General features: G+C 41.4%; 1 protein-coding gene across 1 annotated transcript; it reads right to left on the bottom strand.

Annotated features, from left to right (window-relative positions):
• Positions 1-3,453: 3,453 nt before the first annotated feature.
• Positions 3,454-6,606, bottom strand: CGA (glycoprotein hormones, alpha polypeptide). The gene is made up of 3 exons (XM_005153129.3): positions 6,483-6,606; positions 5,337-5,521; positions 3,454-3,862 (listed from the first exon to the last, which is right to left on the bottom strand). Exons 1-3 carry the CDS (start codon positions 6,580-6,582, stop codon positions 3,785-3,787), a joined length of 363 nt encoding a protein of 120 aa, XP_005153186.1. The 5' UTR covers positions 6,583-6,606; the 3' UTR covers positions 3,454-3,784.
• Positions 6,607-24,183: the final 17,577 nt, after the last annotated feature.

Genomic DNA, 24,183 nt, shown 5'->3' on the forward strand with positions numbered 1-24,183 from the left:
CCTCCTGCTCACCAACTAGTCCAACTTAAAATCTGATGTACAATCACACATACACATGCACACAGGATTTAGTCAATAGTTACAGGTACTGCTATAGACCTCTCCCCCATAAACACACATCATGGCCCCTCTGACACCTAAACACATAGACCTACAAGCCTTCTGGCCTACAGTCCCTCCAGTTGGTATGACACACATCTCTCCTGCCTACTGGTCTCTTTAGTTGCTGGCACCAAGACCTATAGGTTTCTTCTCCAGGTGCTAGCACTCAGGCCGTGCAGCACTCACATCTGGGATACAAAGTGAGACCACACAGACATAAAAAAAAAAAAAGTTAAATAAAAGACTGAATATGAAGATAGGACAGATTGCAGTGATTTAGTAGAAGCTCAGTCAGACAAGCACGTTGACTGGCAGCTTGCACACATGACCTTCAATATCCCTCTCTTCCCACACTCACTTCCCCCCAGTCCTCTTTGATGACCACCACCACCTTTCTGCACCTTTGGCCTTTCCTCTAAACACCCTATACCAACACTTCCATGGTCCTACGAGCCCCTTCTGATAGCCCACCACGAGTGTGGCAAACCCCCATGCCTCCCCGCAAGGCCCCAGAGCAGCCGGGGCAGCCTTGAGCCTTGACTCTAGTTAGAGAGCTGGGGCTGCCCTCCTGCCACGTGCCCCGGTGCCACCACTGATGACCCATCAAGCAGCTTTGCTCTTTCTTATTGTCTCCTTTATCACCTATTGTTAGGTTTGTGTATCTGTGTGTTTATTTTACCACTTTCCTTGTCCCCTGTTGTTTCTTCTGAATTGGAGCCTGCTAATTAAGTGGATTCTCCCTACTCCACTTACTTACCCTCACAGTACACTTCGAGACCTCTTGATGTCTGAGGTCTCTTTCAGGGGGAATAGGAATCCATGAGTTGAGAAGTTCATGACTAAATGTTTTTGTACAAGCAAGAGGGAAAAGACACTGAAAAAAAAGACTAGGCAACCTAGAATTACACAGGGCTACTGCATCTCGTGTCTTCTTTAAAGCATGAGTTTCATCCTGGTTACTAGGCTTTAATAATTCATAGAATCACAGAATGGCTGGAAGGGACCTTAAGATCATCCAGTTCCAACCCCCCTGCCATGGGCAGGGACACCTCACACTAGATCAGGTTGCTCAAAGCTGCATGCAACCTGGCCTTGAACACTGCCAGGGATGGGGCAGCCACAACTCCTCTGGGCAACCTCACAGTAAAGATTTTTTTTCCCAATATCTAATCTAAATCTACCCTCTTTCAGTTTAAGACATTCCCCCCTTGTCCTGTCGCTCCATGCCCTTGTAAAAAGTCCCTCTCCATCTTTCTTGGAGGCACCTGGAAGGCTGCTTATAAGGTCTCCCTAAAGCCTTCTCTTCTCTAGGTCAGCCTGTCTTCAAAAGAGAGGTGCTCCAGTTCTCTGATCATCTTTGTGGACTCCTCTGGACTCACTCCAACAAGTCTATGCCCTTATGTCCTTATTCCTACGTTTTTACAATGCATAGAATGGAAGTTGTTTTAGAAGATGAGAACAAGATTATCATGTCATCAACTTGCCATTGTGGGCAGCAGAGGCATGGATAGACAAGCAAGTACTTGATACTGCCAAAGGAGCTCACTTGAGTAAGATGTAATCCAAGAAGTTTGGCAAGATGAAAGGGCACATCTCCTCTGCAAGTGAATTTTAGAGAATGTGTTTACCTGCTCTCCCTTTCAGTCATGTCAAAGTTATAAGAAAATGCAATACCATTCCCAAAGGTAATCATCTTGCAGCTTCAAATCACTCCTCTCTCATTGCCCAGAAATTCCAGGCAGGATCTGGCTCTCCCACAGAAGTACTCATTTAATAACACTGTACAACAACTTGGAATTGGGAGTCAGCTACAGTGGCTGCTTGACATGTGCTCCTGTACTGTCTTGAGTGATGATACAAAATGAGAAATGAGAAACTTCTTATTGTGAAAAACTACGTTGTTGGTGTCATTAAACTCATCCTAAAGACCATGCTGCTGGACTACCTCCCCTTTGACCAAAAGTAATGTCAAAGCAAACGAGACATACAAAAAACTTTATGGAAAAACTTCCCGGAAGATTGACAATTCCCTGCACAGTAAGAATAGTGAAACAAGAAGACCAGTCTCCTGGCACAGTTTGGAGTAACCACTGGAGGATTTTTCCAAGAGCAACTCAGGCAAAAGATCTCCCAGGAATGGCATGGTGCACGGTGCAGCTAGGACATGGGACTGGACCAGCTCAGTGGTTCCCAGTGGGGAAGAGACTGAATCAGGCACAGAGACAGGGCTAATAAATTTTACTGGATATACGCTGAATAATGCTTCCCTAAGAACCTCATCTCCCCTACCTATGAGAAGTCTTTTCTTCTCCTCAAAGCCCTGTGATTGTATTCTTAGAAAATGGCACAGAATTTGCACTCCGATAGACAGAAGGGTGGATGAATAGTGGATTTAAACTATCCTTAGATCCCACACCACAGGTCTTTGGCTGCTCAAATGCCCCATCAAAGCTTAGCCTTGGAGGCCTGTCTAAACTACTTCAGTCATCCAGCGCAGGTGCAGACACCTACTATGGCCATGCCCCAGCACAGATCTGCCACCCTCACAACCCCACACCTGGCAAGCTTCCCCATCCCTAAGACCAGAAGCTCTTACTGGTACTCTTGCAGCATCTGCTGCAGGGAAGTCTCCCACAAATACATCCGAGGCTTTTTGAGGCAGCACATTTAGAACCCTTGCAACCAGCAACCATAGCAAGGTTGATGTTCTTATCCCAGAAATTAGGGTGAAAAGTAAAAGAATCCATTCACTTCAGTTCCCATGGGTGAGCTCCAGCAAGCCGTTCCCCCAGAGACCCTGATTGAATCCACTACAACTGAACAAGTACCATCTCTAAAATCTCAGTTTATTATATTAAGACTATGTATTCTGTGGTCCTCTTCTCACCTAACATATTCCCTACATTTTCCATTTGCATATCTGGGTCCAGCACAGTGCATTTGGGAATTACTAAAGCCGTGCACCATGCTCCTCAGGCATACCTTAAACAGCTAATACTGTTGTACCTCTCCTCTGTTCCACCACTGTCATACAAAACTGTACAATTCTTTATAACGTCTGATTCTATATCCATTTACCTATCTATATGGTAGGAGATTAAGTTCAAAGAAAAACAAAAGCTAGCATGGAAAGACAGAGGGCTGTGCGTGGATGAGACACTGTTACACTTTCTGACCATAAGGTAATGAAAAAATGGAAGATAAACAGGAGAAACAAAATGTCTTGGAAGAAGTCTTCAAAAAATCTAATCACTAAGTGAATAAGGAACAATTATTGCTTCTGCTTCTGTCCCCTTCCCCATCCCTCACCAGTCCCTCCCTCCCCCTCCCATTACAAAAAAAAAGAATAGAAATTAACAGCAGCAGTATCTTTTTTTCTTTGAACTATTGAAACACCATTTTTCCTCAAGAAACATTGATGATTTAACTGACAGTTTATTTTAAAAATAGACCAAGCGTTTGGTTGTCATGCAAGTGCTATATTTTACCCAAAATTGAAATAATTGAACTTACTTAAATGCATGAAGAAGCAAAGAGGAAATAAAACAGCCATCCAGCTTACTCAAAAGTCTACCCAGTGTCTTGACCAGAAAACATAACATTTTACACAGCAGTGCTATAAAAGCTCAAAAACAAATATTCCATTCACTGTTGTCCTTGATCATTAACAAAGGGACAGGCTTTAGGATTTATGATAGTAGCAGGTACTGCAGTGACAATCTGTATGATTCTCTATCTTCACATTGTCCTTAAGGGTGATCTTAAAAAAAAGAAAACACATACATATAACAGATAATTAGCATTAGCTACACAGTAGAAACAGTATTCTCAAGTAAAAGTTCTGAAGCCCTCTTCTTAACCACGAGCTACACAGGCTTTTTGGGGTATATGTATTGTTAGAATGGCCTCTGAACACCAGCCTGTGAAGCTGCAACAGCAGTGGCTTTTGGAGCCGTAAGGAGAAGGTTTTCAATAGTGACATGCATAGTAATATAGATTGGTGTCCTTTATTTGGCACTTCTTATAGTGTCTAATTTTCAAAAAGTATCAATTATTAATCTATGAAAAGTCAGAAAGTGTCCTTAAAATATTCCACATGGGGATTATAAAAATGGAGGCCACAGACACTATGAGCCATCTTTGTTTTTAATCTCGACCAAACTCTAGTTGCTGCCTCAGGGCAAGTTTAATGCCTGTGGTCTAGAAAAAGATCTGTGCTCTACTCAGATGAAGAGCCAGAATGAGTTCAGCTGTTGTCTGTAGGTGACTCAGGTGTCTGGGGCTCTCCTCACAGCCCATGGAGACCCAGTGCTCCATTCAGTTGTGCAGACAGAGTTGTCAATTGAGATTTCAGAGGGGAACTCAACAAGCCTCCAGCTGTCACTCGAGATGGTCTTTCTTGGGTCCTGTGTCTACCAGCCATACACAGATGTCTTCAGTACTCCAGGGCATCTCAAATGGCCCCAAAGCTGTGAGTGCGTAACTGAATTGAGCCTCTAGTTGACACACTTAATGAGCCTGGTGTGTGCAGATCACTATAGAACAGACACCTTAGCTTGTTTCAACTAGGTCACCATTTATTACATCAAATTTAAGGTTTCTTCACCTGCAGGTGAATCACTCCCAAAATAATCAGCTTTAGCAGAATCTCTCCTTAAAACAACATTTGAAATGAGAGTGTTAAATGCTCAGACTAGTTTGACACGCTTACAGTTCCCTCTTGGTTATGCTACTAACACACAATAGCAATTAATCTAATGAGCACAGATGGTTTTGGTCCCTCGTTCCCATATATGTAATTGATAGTATTGACTGGCCACCTTCCCAGAGAACTCCTGTCTATGCAGGAAAGAAGCTAGGAAAATTACTAAAATCAAATACACATTGCATAGCATTTAAGGGAAGGGTGCACAGCCAGAAGAGTCAAAAATGAGGGGACAAGTCCATCACCAGAACTGCAGGTGTCATGAGTCAAAGCAATTTCACAGAAGTTAGTGGCACCACACCAATTTCCACATCCCATCTGACTACTGCTTGACAATACTGAGTACTGGTTGACACTTTAATTTCCTCTTTAGGAAAAAAGAACCCAAGTGTAAAGAATATAATTGCCAAGGGTGCTTCCCTCAAATAGTTCTCCGATGTCCTCCATCAAAAACATATTCTTTATTCACTGTTTCAACAAAACAATGCATCTTAAAAGAATCTTAAATAGGTCTCATTCACACACTCACCTTAGTAAATGCCTTTGCTACACAGCACGTTGCTTCCGATGTAATGTTCTTAGGAACGAGCATGGTCTTCTTGGACCTCATTGGAGTAGGATAGGCCCGGGAGAAACAGCACCCAGTGCACTGGTAGATGGGCGCTCCTGGCTTGGAAAAGAATCTGTTCTCTCCTAGCTTGCACTCTGGACAACCTGCCATAAAAACATAAGGAAGAGACTTTTACTTGGTCTCCAGATATATTTTAACTTTCGTAAAGTAAGGGAAAGAGCAGACAATAAGAGGATGCACAGGCACGTTCTGCTGCTTGATGTGCACAGAACAGAGAAGGACAGACATCAATGTTGCCCCTAACCCCTTTAGGGTCCTCCAACTCCGCAACACACGCCAGCTGTAAAATTAGACTGAGGCTTTCGAGGTAAGGCCCAAACATTATTGTATCTTTTCTGGTTGTCTCTTCAATTTTGTTGGCAGTTTTGGAAGTTCTTTTTGTTGTATATGTACTGTACTAGCTGTCCCTAGAAAACTTCCTGCTACTAGGTAGTTAAATAGCACTAGAAGGATCTGTAAGTGCTTCTTAGACATCGTGCTCAGGCAAGGGTCTGTTATCAAGTGTTTTAAAAATGCCCAGTGATCCCAATATTTTTGTAGCTTGCATTTTTCTATATTCAGTTTAAGGCTGAATAAAACCCCCTGAATCCTCCAAAATGTCTCTAAATACTTCCTAATACACCCCTTCTGTAGAATGCTTCACCACCAGCATCCCATATCTTGGGATGTACACAGGAAAAATACTCTGAATGTTATGAGGAGAAGCCATGGTTCTACTGTGCCTGATATTATCATTTAAATCTCAAGAGCACAAAAAAACCCCAAATGTTTCTATTTTATGATGTTTTGAGGATTAAGATCACCCACTTCAACAAGAGGACACAGTCATATGGGAGGGTCTTGACCTGGAGAAATCAAGTTTAGAGAAGAAATAGGAAGTATACCCATAGCAAAATTATCTTGATTTATTATCCCTTCATATCTCAGTGTCAGTAAATGCAACTGAATGTTAAGATTTATGACCACATTTATAAAACATGTGGAAGTTTAATTAATACTCTTTACAAATAATTGTCTTATTTCTGAATGCTAAAAGCGGCTTACCCTGCATGAGAAACTCTCCATCTGGGAAAGCATGAAGGAGATGCAGAAATACAGATAAAACGGTCAAAATGACAGCCGCATACTTCCCGTAGAAATCCATGATCTGTGTGGAAATACAAAGGTATACATTTTTAAAGGGCTGTTTTGATCTGGGTACAGTACTAATATCTAAGCTGCACACTGATACAGTATTCAGCGCAAGTCACAGGAACAATTTAAAACTGGAATTGGAAACCGGAAATACACTTCATTGATGGGCATTTTATAGGCTCAGAAAATTGACTCCATCACAATAACAAAAATGTTTCATTCTTTCTGGCCTTAATAGTTTTCTTCTGAATATTAACAAAAGCCACAGCATATAAACTTCAAATGTTGCGACTGTATACTTATGGTAGACTGGATAAAGCCAGCAAATACCTATGGCGAAAACGAAAGAATGTGCAGAGTCTAGGATATGGAAAGACCAATTTCAGGGGAAATAATTTCACATCAGGACATCATTTCCTGAACTAAGAATCACATTATTTGTCCATACACTGAAATGACCTCAAGCTGTCAGGGGAGGTTGAGGTTGAATATTAGGAAATGTGTTTTCACCAAACAGGTTGTCAGACATTGGAACAGGCTGCCCAGGGAGGTGGTGGAGTCACCATCCCTGGTGTACATTTAAAAGATGTGTAGATGTGGCACCCAGAGGCATGGTTTAGTGGTGGACTTGGCAGTGTTAGGTTTACAGGTGGACTCCATGATCTTAACAGTCTTTTCCAACCTAAATGATTTTACAATTCTATGACTTCTTTAGTGCCAAAGTCTCCATAAACAGATTTTCACAGTCCTGTCCCTCAGTGGGAGAAAGCTCCTCCAATCTATGGAGTTGGAACAGTACTACATGCTGTGCTCCAGAATGCTCAAGGAGACATGGTGCAGAGAAAGAGCTCAGGAGAGCTTGAAACAGCCCAGAGCCACTTGCATCGCCTCAGGTCAGGGGAGTCCAAGGGCCTTCAGCATCATTGCAATCTTCTAGACTGAGATTATTTTAGGCTTCATTTTACTAATACAACAGCTAGGCTTTTGTGTTCTGAGTAACACAAAGCTGGTTTGGTACAAGCACATCCTGGTCAGCTCAAACTTTTACAAATCCTTCAATAGTTTAGGTTAGATACAAGGAAGTTCTTTACTGTAACAGTAGTGAGGCACTGGAACAGGTTGCCCAAAGAAGTTGTGAATGCTCCATCCATGGCAGTGTTCAGGGGATGGACAGAGTTTTGAGTGACATGGTTTAGTGTGTGGTGTCCCTGCCCATGGCAGGGGGTTTGGAACTAGATGATCTTAAGGTCCTTTCCAACCCAAATCATTCTATGATGCTATGATTCAATAGATTATTTTTGTGCAGGAAGGCTAGATGCAGTACTGCACATCTGTTCTTCTACAGCTAGCATATTGCTTGTTTTCTGGGTAATTCAACAGAAATGCAGTTGTGTGGCTATATTTGATCCAGATCAAATCTATACCACAGGGTAATGCATATCTCTGACATGAATAACCAAGGGAACCATAACAATAAAGATGCAAAATATATAACTTGTAGCTGTATTAATGTAATTCCAAATTTTCTATTTTTTTTTTAAGTTTACTTTCTTTCATTATTATTGACAATGAGATTTCCTGGGGGAGCAGAATGAAATCTCAGTTTGTTTCGTGTCCAAAAATCAGATGTACTAAGGGCTAAAGACAGATCAGCAGGATGCTTATTGGTAAGTACCACAGGATCTTTAAAATTACTCTGAAGCATTTTGTACCACCCTGCTCAGAGACAAAAAATGATCATAAGAAACTGTTATTTATTTTGAGACAAATAACTTCTATGCACCTGTAGTCTGACCTGGAAGGACCTCCCTTACTGCAGCGTCAAGCAGGGTTTGAATTAGGCTAGAGCTGCCACATGCATTTTCCAATTTCCATGTCATAAACGTCTGGTCAGCTAATGCTACATTTAAAAACCTTGGATTCATACAAGCTATGAACACATAAAACAGAAGAATGAACTTCACTTCTGCCCTTGTCAGCATCAAAATGTGTTTTAGGAATGACATTTGTAACCTTCCTTCTCAAGCACTAAGCCTCTTGTATTGACAATTTCTTTGTGTCAAGTCTCTCACTCAGAAAACAGAATTTTCACCTTAAAACTTATTTCCTTCCAAAGCACAGACCTGAGCCCTTCCTTTAGAAATTAACAGGATTACTTATACCATACTGTGAAGCACGGATAAAAGAGTCATATAAGGGATTTTGAAGTACTGTATTCCTAAACTGAGGAAGGTGACAGGGACGACAGCACTCCTTCACCAACATGGCTGGCAAAGGGACAGCCTTACCTTGAAGGATTGAGTTGCAGGGTCTTTTTATTGCTGAGACACAGAGCACATTTCAGTAGGGGACTTTCCTGTGAGGGATCATCCTGTGAGGGACTCTGGGCTGAACACTACTCACCTTCACCCTGAAGAGAGGGTGCATGGCTGTGGCTGTGCAGTAGCACCAGGTTCACGGACTCCAGTTGTTCCGTACTGGCTTCAGCCAAGCACTCCGGGGCAGCATTCCAAGCCTACAGCTCCTAATCACCAAACTATTTACCTGCCTTCTCAGAAACGTTATCTGATCATGCAGATCTCTCCACCTCTGCAATCATCCCTCCAGGTCATGGCTGGAGCTAACCCATAACTTGTCAGGGCTGTGCCTGAACTGCAGTGTCAAAGGCATCTCCAGATTCTTGCAACTGGATCCTTTCAACAGTTTCTTCTGTACCTGTGTAGAGACACCCGATCCCTTGACTCTAGAAGACCGAAACTGTCATGCAAGAGCATGATGTGTGGAATAAGGCCCCAAGCTGACAACATTGACATTCTAGATACTGAAAGCTACTGTGCTTTAAAAACAAACATAACAATCATTTAATCCATAACTACTTACGAGCTTCTATTCTTCCAAATACACCAGTCAATGCTGCTATTCTGTGATATTCTTCAGGGACAGATCAAATCGTGGCCTGAAATATTTCTAAAAATGAACTGGCAATGAGAAAGGCAATAATGCCAACAACAAAGAAACTGATGTTGGGATTTAGTTTAAAGGTTATTTAAGCATGCTATGCTTGTCAGAGAAGGCAGTGCCAACCCTAATCAGGAAGGATGGTAGAAGAAAATCAAGTATAATTAAACAAAGATAGTTTTCGCATAATGGAAACAGATTTCTTTGCAGATTTTGCATCTACCTAGCAGAATGCTTACAAGGACTGCTACAATGATGGAACATTCAAATAATGCCTGCTCACATCTGGAGGAAGAGGCAAACCTTAGGCAGTCCATGGAGTGAAGCCACTTGCCTGGTATCATTATCAGAGAGTGAACCTGAAGCACTGGGATGTGTGCAAAGAGAGTATTGCTTAGCAGAGGGATGCTCCATTACTGCAGAAATTCCCAGAGATATATGGGGATGTGAGGCTGCTACATCCAGGTCAGCAGGTCATGGTTTATTGATTAAACAGACATACAACACAGCCATCAAAGGTAGTGGTTCAGATGGCAGAGGAGCACAGGCCCTACAGAGTAGCTTTGAAACCAGGAAACAAAATCAAAGACAGCTCCATCCTTGCAGCAATCAGAAGATCGTGCCCAGGCAGATGAGGCTGAGACCAAAGGCAGGATGACAAGAACATGGCCCTTGCCCAAATGGGGTTAGCAAAGTGGAAAGAAACAAAGTTTATGAGCAAGACCAATGTTCAGTGCTCTACAGTGCAATGAACAGAAACACAGAAGTTGAAACAAGAGTCTTTCTAATTGAGACAGCAAAACCTAGAGGTAAGAGGCTGATCTAAAGCCCAGCTAAAGTGAATGGCTAAGAGGCCAATGAGGCTGCAATTAACAGGGGGGAAGGGTTGGGTGCTGGATCCTCCCTCCCACCCCCAGCAAGTCAGCTTGTGCTGGCAGAACACAGAGGATAAAGGAGTTAATAGCAGCAGATAACAATCAGGAAGAAAACCCACTGATAGCAATTGTGGAATCCCTGGAAAGAATCATTTGGAAGAGGTATTGAAAAGCCAGTTCAGTGTATGCATGTATGCATGCATGCAAGCTGAATGCAACCTGTAGTTACTCATCTTTGCTTGGGCTTTCATCAAAAAACCCATCTGAGTGCAAAAAATAGTCTTTTGATGTTAGTCAACAAGTGGCAAAGGGAACAGGGGATGCCGTTACCATGGTAGCCCCATAGAAGTGTTGAACATGGCTCTCAGGTTTCTGAGAAACAGCTGCCAGCTCCCTGTCACCCTTGAAAAGAGTAACCTGTGCCTACAGTAGATAGGTGGTCCTTCACAGTGTTTAGATCCACAGCCTTCTGTGGTCCTGCCAAACATTTTGGGAACTGAACTGAGCTCAGCTGCATCTATTAAGTTGTGCTGAATAAACTGGCTGGATCCCCTCCTCTAACAGAAAAGGCTTTTTTTAAGGTTATGGTCTTTCCAGCCCTATGGAGGGGATGTGACTGCTGGCAGACTTGCCTGCACTGGGACATGATTTCACACTTTAATGTCAAGCCCTGCTCTATTCAAGGGGACATAGCCCAGAGTGTAAGAAGCTGGCTGGAGGGGCTCATGCACCTACAGAAGACAGACAGCCTTTTCCAAATGACCTGTTTCCACATCATCCTAAGCACTTTGGTAGTCTGAATGCTCCAATGGCTCCAGCAAGATGCCAGCCACAGGAGTAACAGTACAACTCTTGACTGATTGTTCCATGATTTCATGCTTGTTGCTGAAGGCACAATGGCATTCTCCATCCTAATTTTAATGAGAATACAACATGCTATGATTTGGTACATTAAAAGGGTTTGAGGCAATCCCAGGAAGAAGTTGTTTAAATTACATTAACCAAAAGGGGAATTGAAATCCAGTTTTGCACTTCCTCTATTGAGTCAGACTGTCAGGCTTATATACCAAAACCACCAAAGATACTTGTCAATAAAACCCAGATGTGATCTTAGAATCACAGAATGGTTAGGATTTGAAAGGACCTTAAGATCATCTAGTTTCAACCCCTCTGCCATGGGCAGGAATGCCTCACACTAGACCAGGTGGCTCAAAGCCCCATCCAACCTGGCCAAGGATGGGGCAGCCAAAGCTTCTCTGGGCAAGTGATCTGGACCTGATCACCCTCACAGTGAAGAACTTCTTCCTTTTATCTAACCTAAACTTCAACCCATTAGCCCTTGTCCTGTCACTACAGTCCCTAACAAAGAGTCCCTCTCCGGCATCCTTGTAGACCCCCTTCAGATACTGGAAGGCTGCTATGAGGTCTCCACACAGCCTTCTCCAGGCTGTGAGAACTTTCACCCCGACTTTCTCAGCCTGTCTTCATACGGGAGGTGCTCCAGCCCCCTGATTACCCTCATGGCCCTCCGTATCAGTAGTTTGGTTTGGAAGGGACCTTTAAAGGTCATTTAGTCCAACACCCCTGCAATAAGCAGGAACATCTTCATCTAGATCAGGTTGCCCAGAACCACATCCAGCCTGGCCTTAAATGTCTCCAGGGATAGTGCATCCACCATCTCTCTGGGCAACCTGTGCCAGTATTTTACCACCCTTATTGTAAAGAATTTTTTCCTTACGTCAATCCCACATCCATCTTCTCTATTCTTCCAATGCAACAGCCATTTTGCCCAACGGTCTTTCTTGTTTTTCTGACTCTGCCCATGCTGCTAACTCAGTGTCTACATCACTCATTTCATCTCACCATCGAATCAAATTAAATTTTTACTTTGCTCTATCCAATATGATCTTTCTTAAGCTATTGGAACATAATATAATGCACAAACTCCAGGAGCTTTGTGGAAAGATGGTAATTTTAAGTCTTTCTCAGCAGTTAAAGTTCCACCTCATTGGTTACAATATCTTGCCTTTTTCTGTAAATAATTTACCATGTTAACAGTGACCATCACAGAAACAGGTGATCATCTGTATTTGCTAACAGGTCTTCTGTTCAAGTACATGGGGGACTCTGTGGATGCCTTTACATTCATGTTAAGCTCCACTGGGTCAGAATCCCTCATCTAATTCTTTGTCCATGTCCTGGCACAGACATACCACCAAGTTCTGTTCAATGGGCATCCTTCATACTAATTATATGAAATAAGCTATCATTTTCAGCATAAATTTGAGATGTCCCTCTATACTCTTCTATAGGGTGACAGTGGTGCTGTCATATCCAGCAGCAGTTAAACACTTTGCACATTGTCTGCATTTTATTCTTGGACACTTGGCCATGAAGCATGACTGTGTTACAGCAACGAAGTGCACCCCAGCATCGTGTACACGGTAACCTGCTAGCAAACTGCTGGAGTCTGAGAAATCTTCACTAACAGGGATTTTTTTTTCTTCCCTTAGTGTATTTAACCATGACTGGTAATGTAAAGACTCTGAAAGATGTGTTAATACCACGGGTTGTGTAATGTTTGATATCTGACAGCAACACCATTGACCAGGAGAAAAGCACAAAGTTATTGATAAAGAATTACTAGACCAGATCAGAAATCACAAAACATCATCATTTAGCTGAAAAATTAGACCTTGTTTTCTGTTACTTACCCAGCTAGTTTAACCCCCACTGCTGACGTTTTAGTCCCAAAGCAACCTTTAAAGTTAACATTCAAAGTAAAAACTTTGACAGAATGGAAGGAGAAGACAACTTCTGTAGAGGAGGAAAAGAGAATGACAAAAACATGTAATTGTTCCTCTTTAACAGTAACAAAAACTTAAAAATATATTACCTCTTTTGGTCAACAAGAATAAATCAGACAGCTGAGAAACTGCAGAATGGCTTTTGGATGTAAGCTGTCCTTGACGCTTGGGTGTACGCTCCTGAAACTGGTGTATGAAAAAGTTGCATCTTTCTTTTATACAGTAAAGGTAGATCATATTCCTCGCCCACATCTAAGCCATAGGATCAACTGTACATTTGCTCTAATGACTGAACATTACTTTATGTAATTACCAGCCTACCATGCTGATCTTATCTTCGACTTGACTTTCATGAAGATTATTTTTTTTCTTATATAATGAATGAAAGGTCAGCTTGCGAGCAATAATTCAGTGCTGGATGAGTTTCCTGGGGAACAAAAATATCAAGCATCCAGTAATTTGCTGTAGTTTTTAGTGAACAGAATCTCCTTTCAAAAAAGGAAGTGTTACTAAGGTTTCCTAATGCTTCTTAGAGTGATTTTTTTTAATTTAAAAAAAAACTCCATAAAACTTCTACAGCAGTGGCATTGATTTAGCAAAATAATAACAAAATAAAGAGTAGCAGTGATCTATACACACATTTAAAAGAATAATCTCCTTTTGAATTTAATGCCCAAAGAATGAATGTATGGATAAATATGGAAGGATTACCTTTATAAAGATAACGTTTCTGGCAAGATCTCATCTTATTTTTAGAATAAAGCTAATGCAATTAAGGCACTTCTGAAAACTTCATCAGGGTGCAGATTTTTAAGTCTTAGGGACTCGTAAGTCCTCAGTTTCAAGTGACAGACTCTGTGGGGATGCTGGCTAAATAAGTTCCCTCTCTGACTTCTAGCACCAATGTCAAGCAGCACAGCAGGGTTTCTATCCAGGAAACTTCCCTTCCCAAAGGGGAGGTGCATATCCAAACACCTACTGGGAACAGCCTCTGGCAATGCAAACAATGCTGGTGCTCAAAGCTATTCCTGCAACCCTATTGTGTTGTGAAGTCCTGAAGACCTGAGGGAGATTCACTTCAGATGTCAGAAGTTCACTTCAGAAGTTAATTGCCTAAACCTGCGTTACTAGCTTTGGACTGCCTTTATACTCAATGGAGAGAAATAGCCCTAAACATCTACTGTGGTACAAGATTAAGTCACTTTTCTGGTCCTGTTTTTCACCATTGAGAGCCTATCCTAACTAGCTTGGACTGTTCACTGTCCTGTCCTTAGAGATGTACAAATGTCATCCAAAGGCTTAAAACTACTTTCTAAGCACCTACTTTTTGTCACTCACTTGGAAATACGATACTGAAAGAGGCCTGTATAGCTTATCATCTTCCTATGAAAATGAGGCTTTGATTCACAACTCAGTCTGTCTCTTCCAAAATGTTTACTGTATAGAGATTTGGTGAATCATACCTGTCCAGATTTATGCTGCTCAGTTTTCCTATCTTGCCTTGACTTTCTTTTTCAGTAGGAGCAGCACCCCCGGACTCTCTTAGCTCAAACACATCTATTGCAACATCTTCTGCCTACACTAACATCCTCATCTGCTTCAAGGTGCTGCACACCTTTTTCCCTTCTGTTTGTTCAACTGATCACTGTAACAAAGTTAAACTCAAAACAGTTGTCTCCAGCCTACACTTGGCTTGAAATTAGCTTCTGTTTCAAAATGGAAGACAGATTTCTGCATCTGGAAGCTTGTTTGGGCTTTGTCCAACAGTACAAGCTGGTCTAATAAAAGAGAAATAAAAGAAAGTCTCTCTCCCTACAATCTTGCTTCATTTAATAACAAAAGCATGAGGCTGGAATTTGAAAGCTATTGGTAAACATAGTTTTCTGAGAAATATTCCCCTGGAAGACAGCAGCTTAATATTTCTTGTCATTCAAAACAAACTGATGAAAATTGCTAAAGTTTATAGAGTGCCTCCGTCTTGGCTCTGTCCTGCTCATTTCCTACTCACCTCAGCTTGCAGTTCTACAGGAGCACCAAGATGACTTCCGATGCTTCACAAACCCCTGAAAACTATCTTCATCAGCAGGAAAACATGTAATTATTATATTGCACATTCAAAGTTGGTACTTATATGCCTATGTATTGCAGCATGTCATCAAACAGTAAAAAGGAAACACTATACAAAGTAGTTTGTTCATTAGATGGGCTCAAGCACTGGGACAATGTTAACCCCAAAGCGTAAAAGAAAAATAAAAATGCCCACAACCTGGTAGTCTTTTCCTATCAGAATGTATTAGGGATAAATCTTGTGAAGTCAACAGAATTACGCTGGTATAAAAGATAGCTTTTAAAAAAGCTGTTGTTTGTATTAAGAGGATTTATGTCAGCTGCTCCAAATCTCCAACTAAAAATACTTGGTCAAATCTGTCTTGATGTGTGATTGAACAAGAAATAAAAGAATGTGGCTCGTTGTTTGGTTGGTTTGGGTTTGGGGGGGGAAGGTGAAACCCCTCTTTAAACAGGCTATTTTTACATCATTTAGCAACATACAGGCTTTTGCACACTCTGATATTAAGATTTTATGGTCTATGTAAGTATACAGATGAAAAGGTAAGTATGTATGCCAAACTGGACCATCAAATATGCTTTGCCAAGATCAGTATTTTGCTTCCTATTTGTAGGAGCAGAAAAATCCATTCTGAGGTGGAAAAAGGCAACAAACTGCTAAAATTGTCAAGTTTATTTGAGGCCACTATGTTCCTAAATCTGTCTGGGACTCTATTAAGGAGCATAAGTGAAACTAAATATAGCACTTGGTATGAGTGAAATCAGTGTGCGCTCAGCACTTACATATTGTAGAGTTTCAACTTTTGGCTCTTTTCTAGGAGCTGGATCCCCACAGTTCCTTCTCTGCCTTTCTCTGGAAAGGAGAGTTAACATCTCTTCCCTTGCTCTGCCAGATGCTGTCTCAGGATATCTGCCCTACTTCCCTACTTAGTCACATCTGCTTATCTACAGGCTGCTTTCTGATGCTGCCTTGTCAGAGGAAAGCTTTTCTGCCTGGCCACTCAGCACTGACAGCGCTGGGCACCCTCCAAAATGGAGAAGGCTGTCCTCTGCTCAGAAATAACTCCACTCAATCAATAAATAGACACACACCCCCCAAGTGTGGTCATAGATCAGCACTATAAAACCTACTTTTAATAAGGGCAATACAAGCTTCACTATACCTTACCCCAGCAGTAAAGACAGTACAGAGCACACCTACTTCTTTTGATTTTGTCACTGCTGCATTCATCAGAACCATTCCTGCTTGCTTTCTTGGTTTTCCTATAGTTTGTAGATAAACAAAGGAGAAGAAGCAAACTTTAGAATGAAGTTTGACAGCATTTTTGGCTTGGATGGACACACAGGTCGAATTCTGACATACTCTTTTTTTTTTAATAATAATTAACTTATATTTAAGAATTTCCTCCAAATGCAGCCAAAATCCATCATTCATCATTTGTGCAACTCAGAAAACAGCAGGCCCCCATCTGAGGATGGAATGGCTCACCGAATGCCAGAAACTCCTTTCTCCTTCTCCCTTGAAGTCTTTGAATACCTCTTTGGTTCTTTGTCCAGCCCTGCCCTAAAAGCTGACGCAGCACCCGCAAGTCTGAGCCTGCACTGGACCTTGAGCCAGATGCCTCCTGAAGCACTGGTACTATCTCTTCCATTTTGGGTGTCACTTCCTTTGTTTCTCCTGTTATCTTCCTGGCATCCCAGGAGAAGAGAGGCTCCCACATACCACGTACCACAGGCTGCTCTGCACTGACGCAGGCAAATTATCAGAATTGCTAAAGAGAGATAACAACAAAAGGCCCCACCAGAACGGAGTGAGAGAATATCCTGGAGAGAAACATTTTACAGCTGTTGAAGCAAAAAGAAGTAACTTAAACAAAAAGAGATGCAGCTATTTTGATACTTCACTGAGCCTCCCCCAGTCTGCTTGTAACTTTTCCAGTTGCCCTCCATCTATTCCCAGAGACACTAACAACATCTCAGTAGATATACACTTACACAAGACTCCCCCAGGCAACAGAAATAACAGATAAACACCATTTGCAAGTCAAGAGCTCCTGTCTCCCAAAATACTTTGCACTGTCTTACGTGGAGAGCGAAAGTTTTCTGTTTTTACTGATATTTTCAAAGGATTATCTAAAATTATCTCTCAAAGCAATATTTTTTGGCCTCATCCTCCCTCGCTTAAAATCGATGGGAATTCTGCTATTATTTCAAATGACACTGGATCAGGACTTTTAAGATTAGCTATTACTGTTCTCAAGCTTCAGCCAAACATTGATTATTCTGAGATAATAAGGCTTTCAGTACTTACTGCACATAAATAATTGACTGCAGAGCCTCTCCTATTCTAAAACCATAGTGTAAAGAGGGCTCACTAATACATATCTTTTTGTTGTTGTTTTTAAAGTAATTAAGATTACAGATGATACTTCAGAAATAGGTGCAATAATCACTATTTCACCAAAGCTAAGTAAAAATTGTGCCTCAGAACAAAAACAGTAAGATTATAAGGAATACATACACTCTTTCCCCCTTTTAGACTGTAACTTGTCAAGGTCAAAACATTTAATCATGCCATCTTATCAAGCATCTTATGGTACTAAGAGGATGATAGCTTCTCTTTAGCTCTGTTTTCATGCTTCTTTTTGGAACAGGTTTATTTGAAATCCAATTCCTTTGAGGAAAATCAAAATAGATAACATTACAACTGTCACAGCACTGTGGAACAGCAAACAAAATGTCATGAATGTGTAGGTTTGACCTCAAGGACTTCAGAAATTGCATTTCAATATTCTTTTTCTCTACTTTTTAATTAGTAAAAGTAACTACACCTCATATAATGACTAAACCAGCTCACAAGGTCATTCCTGTTACGCACAACACTGCTCTGTTGAAGTAAGCAGGTTTGTTGCACTCCTGAAACATTAAGTGCTTATTATTAAACAGAGGTAAAGCACTAGACTAGATGGACTATTGATCAAACATTATGACAATGAATATGTTCCTGTACCATAAGGCTAGCCCATGAGAGAGAGACAATGCAGCCTTTAAACATATTTCGGTATTTAGCTTTTTCATGATAAAAAAACCCACCATCACAAGCCACTGAATGCATCACTACATGTCAGGTTTAGATCTGATAAACAGCCATGTAAAAGTGAAATGTATACTTCCAGTGCAGCTAAAACAAAGAAGCCTGATCAATAATGCAGGATATCTCATTTATACAGCCAGCTATTTCAGCAGCTCTTGCTATCTAATACAAAAATAATTGTTCAGACAATTAGCTGTTGTCCTTCTCTAGCCCCAAATCTAAACACTTCCATATGCCCACTGTATCACCTCTCCTATTAGTAGAGATTTCTAGCATGCATCACTTTCACATCTCATAGAACTGTATTTCTTGTTTTTTGCAAGTGAAAGCAGAAAAAATGCTTAAGTTCATCAAATTCTGATAAAATTGCAGCAAGCAAGACGCAGGCTATGGTGCTGATAATAAAAAATTGCACTGATATAGAAATGTAGCTGGAAAAGGGATTCTGAAGAAAATAGCTTATTTCTATCACATTACCAGAGGCTCACCGCCAGGTTGCTGTTGCCCTCTCCACTGTCACTGCACAGAGAAACCTGACTGCCAGGTCATTCAGCTGAATAAAAAATAAATCACTGTATTTCCGATCCATATTGCAGCAGCACCCAAGAGACCCACACTGAAACCAAGCAGAGCTGGTCCCCTGCCCCAGAGAACTCACCATCTCAGAACGGGTTTGGAGAAGCAGGAACTCCTGCTTCACTCACGTGGCCATTTTTGTGAAGACATCAGATCTCAAGCTCCTGTTCTGGGTGTCACCAAAATTTACAGATGAGGTTCTAGGTCTGCATAGTGCAGCAGGTCAGTTCCCACATTCACAGTGGTTTCTTCTGATCACACACCTAAGCAATCCCTTCATACAGCTACCTGCCAGCCGGAAAAACTGTGCATAGTGTATGTTTCACATTTCCCAAAGACTTTCAGAGCAACAACGAAGGGAATTATACGTGGTCCTTGGTTATCAGCGTGACTCAGCACATGGAAAATGGGCAGTGTGTTCTAATAAACGCCATACTGGAAAGTAAAGCAGGCCAATATTGCCCACCTCCATACAGCTGTCTTTCAGAAATATAAAGGGCTTACATTTACATCGTGATGCATCAACACAGATCTTGCCATGCTTTGGAAGCTGGATATTGAGAGTTGGTTACCCATATTGCTCAAATTTAACCACTCTCAAAAGGCAGGAGAGCAGCCATTCATCACCAGCAACTTCACATGGCTGCCCTCAAAAGGCCTGCTATGAATCACAGTTACGTCTCAAATTTAAGCTAAATGTTTATTTAAGCAGAGTGTAAAGGTCTAAGCTGTAAATTTGGGGAAAGGGAGAGGGCAGGGAAGGTGGTCTGAAAACCAGTGAAAATGTAAAAGATTCTATTTTATACTATTTTGTGGTCCAGCCTATTTCTTAAGCTAAGCTTAAATTGTAAAATGAAGAGCTGAGAGAAAACTAAATAAAATCTCCTAGTTCAAATGATCTAGATGGTGCATGTGTCCTCCTTCCAGACACAAGAAATGCAGTGGAAAATGCTTCAGGGGATCACTCTCTGCTTCAACACTCAGGAACTATTTTTGCATGCAAACTTCCATGTGCCTTTTAGTAATAAGCTGTCAAGAACTACAGGTTATTGATATTTTCCCCTTGCACAAGTGCACGGAAGGAGAAAAAAATATCACAGTAGAGTTCAATTCCCCCCCACTTTAGCCATCAGAGGTACAGATGGCCAATGACCAAGCTGGTTGCGCTGGCTACCTCTACGGTCAATGGCAAGACACAGGCATTTTCAGGGTGCGGTTCATCCAACCTGTTCTATCATTCTCCTTAGAATGAAGTGGGTGATGCCCTACAATTGCTTATTTCTCTCCACTGGTTATAGACAGGCCAAGAAAAGTGGCTTAGACAGTCCTATCCAGTTTTTTAAGATATCCACCCTTGACTAGATGAATCCAGCCCAAAGAATCTTAAATTTTGTGGCCAATATGCCAGGAATAGATACAATCATGCTTTTTTTTTTTTTTTTTACACTTATACAATCTGAAGTCCATGCTGTTTCCCAAGTTCTCTGTAACTCCCTACAGCTGATCCAGGAGTTTAGGAAGGGAAAGAAGGTGAAAATTGATCTTATCTGTTAATTGCCTCCTAGATTCTTTCCCTTTGCCTGTGCTCATTTGTCATCTTTCATCTTGTTTGGTATTTAGCTTTAAAAGTCTCTGAAGCAAAGACTATCCTTTTATTCAAACTATTTTTAACCATGATGAGGGCTCCCAGACAGTGTAACTATTAAAGACCAACACTCTGTTTGCTTGATATGAAGAAGGGAACGCATCGTATCCTTCTAAAGGATGGTGCTGCAAGTGCAGCTGCTGTGATGACAGTAAGCAGACCTTCAGCAACATAACTTCCCACAGCTATTCCCAGGTATATACAGGCAGGGATAACTTCACAGAAAGCTAGAGCCTGCATAGAGAAACTCCCAGACTAACACAAAGTGCATTTAATAGCACTGGTTTTGATAATACACAGAAATACATACTGAGGTCCTTTGGCTTCTAGTCTTTGGTACAGATACACACAGACCAGTGAAAAACTGTGCTGGTGACACACATGATCCTGCAAGCAAACCTCAGCTCCAACCTCAGGATATTGATGTCTTTTTCAGGAGTGCACTACACACAGCTTTAATGAAGGCAGCCAGAGCCTTTTGCTACCAAGCTAATAAAAACATTTCAATGCTACCATTTGTTAACTGACTGTATTTTTTCCCTGGGAATATCCTTTAGAGTTGTTTTTGGTATTTTTTCAACATTTTAAATGCCATATCGAAATGTTAGATGGGAAATTCAAAAGACAGCACAACTTTGCTACTTCTATTGGCTAGTATCAAATACCACCAACTGAAGTATGACTAGGTAACAAATGTTAGTATTTGATATGCCTTATCAAGCTGAAACATGCATCTTTAATTTTAAACAGAGGTTCGCTGCAGCACTGAAGCAGGCAGAGCACCGATGAAAACAGATTTGCTGCTCTTTGATGTGCTGCAGAACATGGCAATACAACTGATTCATTATAGCAAATAAGGTCATGAGTCTGCCATTGATTTATTGGTTTAAAGGGTCGTGTGTGTGAAATCAGCTCACTCTGACAGGGAAAAGGAAAGCTCAGTGCCAATGTCTTTGTGTTTTAACAGTTTCCTGGCTCTCTGCTTTAGTTTTTCCACCAATGTTGCTTTAATGTGCAACAAAACAGGCAAAGCAATGTCCCTGGGAACTTTTGCAGCCCTGATACCCATTAGTGTGCTTTAAAAATCTATATTAAGTAAATAAGACTTGCAGACATATAATCCGTAGTCCTCAGAGCATAACTTCTCTGTGCAAATCGGCAGGATAGGAAAGGTGGTGAGCAATGTATTCAGTTTCCTGGGGTGTACAAAAAGAGTCTTCTGTGCATACCTTCAATTTAAGTTACTTACTAATCCTGCTGTCTGTGAACCACTGCTGGGTCACAGAATATCTGGGTGATGGTCTAGCAAATGTTTAGAAGAAGACGTTTAAATCCTCCCACTCAACTAAATCCTTCATACAGAGTAGCAATCAGTACCATCTACAAATGAGTAATGAGCAAGCACTAACCATGAGGAAAGTGATTCATCAGTCTAGCAAATTAAAGTCCAACAGAATAAAATTGAATGCAGATGAAAGAGAGTGGAAGAGAAATCAAAACAAACAAACAAACAGGCATGGATATGAATTGATACAAACTGATACTTTCATTATTTACCATATCTGGTACATATCCTTGAGGGTACGGCTACACGTATTCTGCAGAATTTCCTTGAATAAGACTGAGATTTGTCTGATTGGATGCACACAGCTGCAATGCCATACAGATACCTGAGCTGGATGTCTAGATCCCCTCTGAATCAAAAGAGAAAAAATTGCATTTTTAGAACTATTTTTGACAAGCAGCTCAGGACAAGATAAACTGACCACTCTCCTGGGTTATAATGGCAACCTACACAACTATCTCAGATGCAAGCATCTACAGCTGCACTTACATTTGGGCATATAAAGCTGACAGCAAACCCCAAAACACCAAAAAGACTTGCTGTTTAGCAACCTGGCTAAATTTACTCCATCTATTGCCTATTTCAACCACTACAGCTTTTCTTAGAACATCGTTACAGATACTGAGGTTCTGAAAACAGTTAAAAAAGGGCAAGGAAGGGTATCGGCACAGGATCTAGAAGCATTCTGCAGGCACTGAATGGCACCAGGACATCCACCAGTGTGGTATGGCTCTGTATGAACACACTGACTACAAAAGAAGTAGAGACACAGCAGTGTGCTGCCACACCTGAATTAGTACATTCAGCTGAGAAGCAAGGCTTGTCACTGAAGTCACAGAGTTACAGTGCAACCGCATTGTGCCTGTACATAGGACTAGCGCAGCTTTGGTGCCTCTATATATGTTTCCTTGCTCATCCTGGAGCTCACCCAATCAATGTGCCCGAGGCCAAAGACAAGACTCGGTGCTTGAGGCTAGGCTGACACACATCCTAGTTTAACACCTCAGCACGCAACCCATTCATGCCCAGCAGCAACTATGCTCACCTCTGCTCTCCTTTCCCACCAACATACTCTTTCCTTCTATTCCTGTATGCAGAGAGAGAGATCATTTCCAACAGCAAGCAGACATTCAAATACAATTTAGGGCAGGGGATCACACTGGTCCCCAGCCGAGCAGTCTGCAGTTGTTTGCAGAGCAGCCACTGGTGTGAAGTCTCATTAACTTTGGTAATGTAGCAAGTCCCAGTGATTTCAGAAGCATTTAATCATGCACTTACACGTTGCCTGAGCAGGGGTGTACATAAGCACACATGCTTTGCTGATTACAACAATTCTTTGACACTAAGCACACATACTGCAGAATGGTATCGGGATTGTCAAGTACAAGCTTAGAGAGACCAGCCCTTGATCCCATGATACTTAGAGGTGTTTAAGTTAGTGGGCTGTGACAGAATTCACCATGAAAGTTCAGAGAACTGCCTGAAGTAATGTTGAATCAATGACTGCTGTTAAGAAATAACAGGAAGCAAGGAAGGTTCTAACCCTAGGAAAGTATAAATGCAATCCTTATTTTTAAAAGAGAGGGTGGAGGACGCAGAGCATTTTAGACCCGTCAACCTAACTTCTATCCCTTGAAACGGAACAAATTATTAAACAACAAGCTTGTAAATACCTGGAAGATGATGATAATTATTAAAAAAACAGTTGAAATTGGTTTGTCATGAAAAGACTTCTATCAAGTGATGATAATCTCCTTCTCTGACAGGATAATTGCTCTAGCAAGTAAGTGCAAATAGCAGATATGATGCATATTGACAATGACAAGCTTTTGACACTGTCCCACACAGCATTTTCCCAATAAGCCACGGCAGTGCATTCCGGGGTAAGCAGCAACCCAGTAGGTGCACACAGCATTTGAAAAACTGTTCTCAAGGTTCAGTAATTGGTGGTTTGCTGTCAATCTGGGAAGGTTTCTCTGGAGAAGAGCCACGGGACATTGTTCTGGGGCCAGTTTTATTCCCCACATCCATTAACAGCCTGGGTGATGGCACATGGGTGTGCTGCCACAGTGCAGTGGTGACATCAGATTGGGAAAAGAGGCAAAGTGCTCTAAGGATGGAAACAGCGTTAAAAATGGGCCTCAACGACTGAAGCAGAAGCCTAAAATCAGCCAGACAAAATAGAAACCAGACAATGTTTTGGAAAGAGAAATCTAATGAGGGCAGAAAGTTAAATATAGAATA

This window comes from Melopsittacus undulatus, chromosome 3, assembly GCF_012275295.1.
Source record: "Melopsittacus undulatus isolate bMelUnd1 chromosome 3, bMelUnd1.mat.Z, whole genome shotgun sequence".
Lineage (NCBI taxonomy): Eukaryota > Metazoa > Chordata > Aves > Psittaciformes > Psittaculidae > Melopsittacus > Melopsittacus undulatus.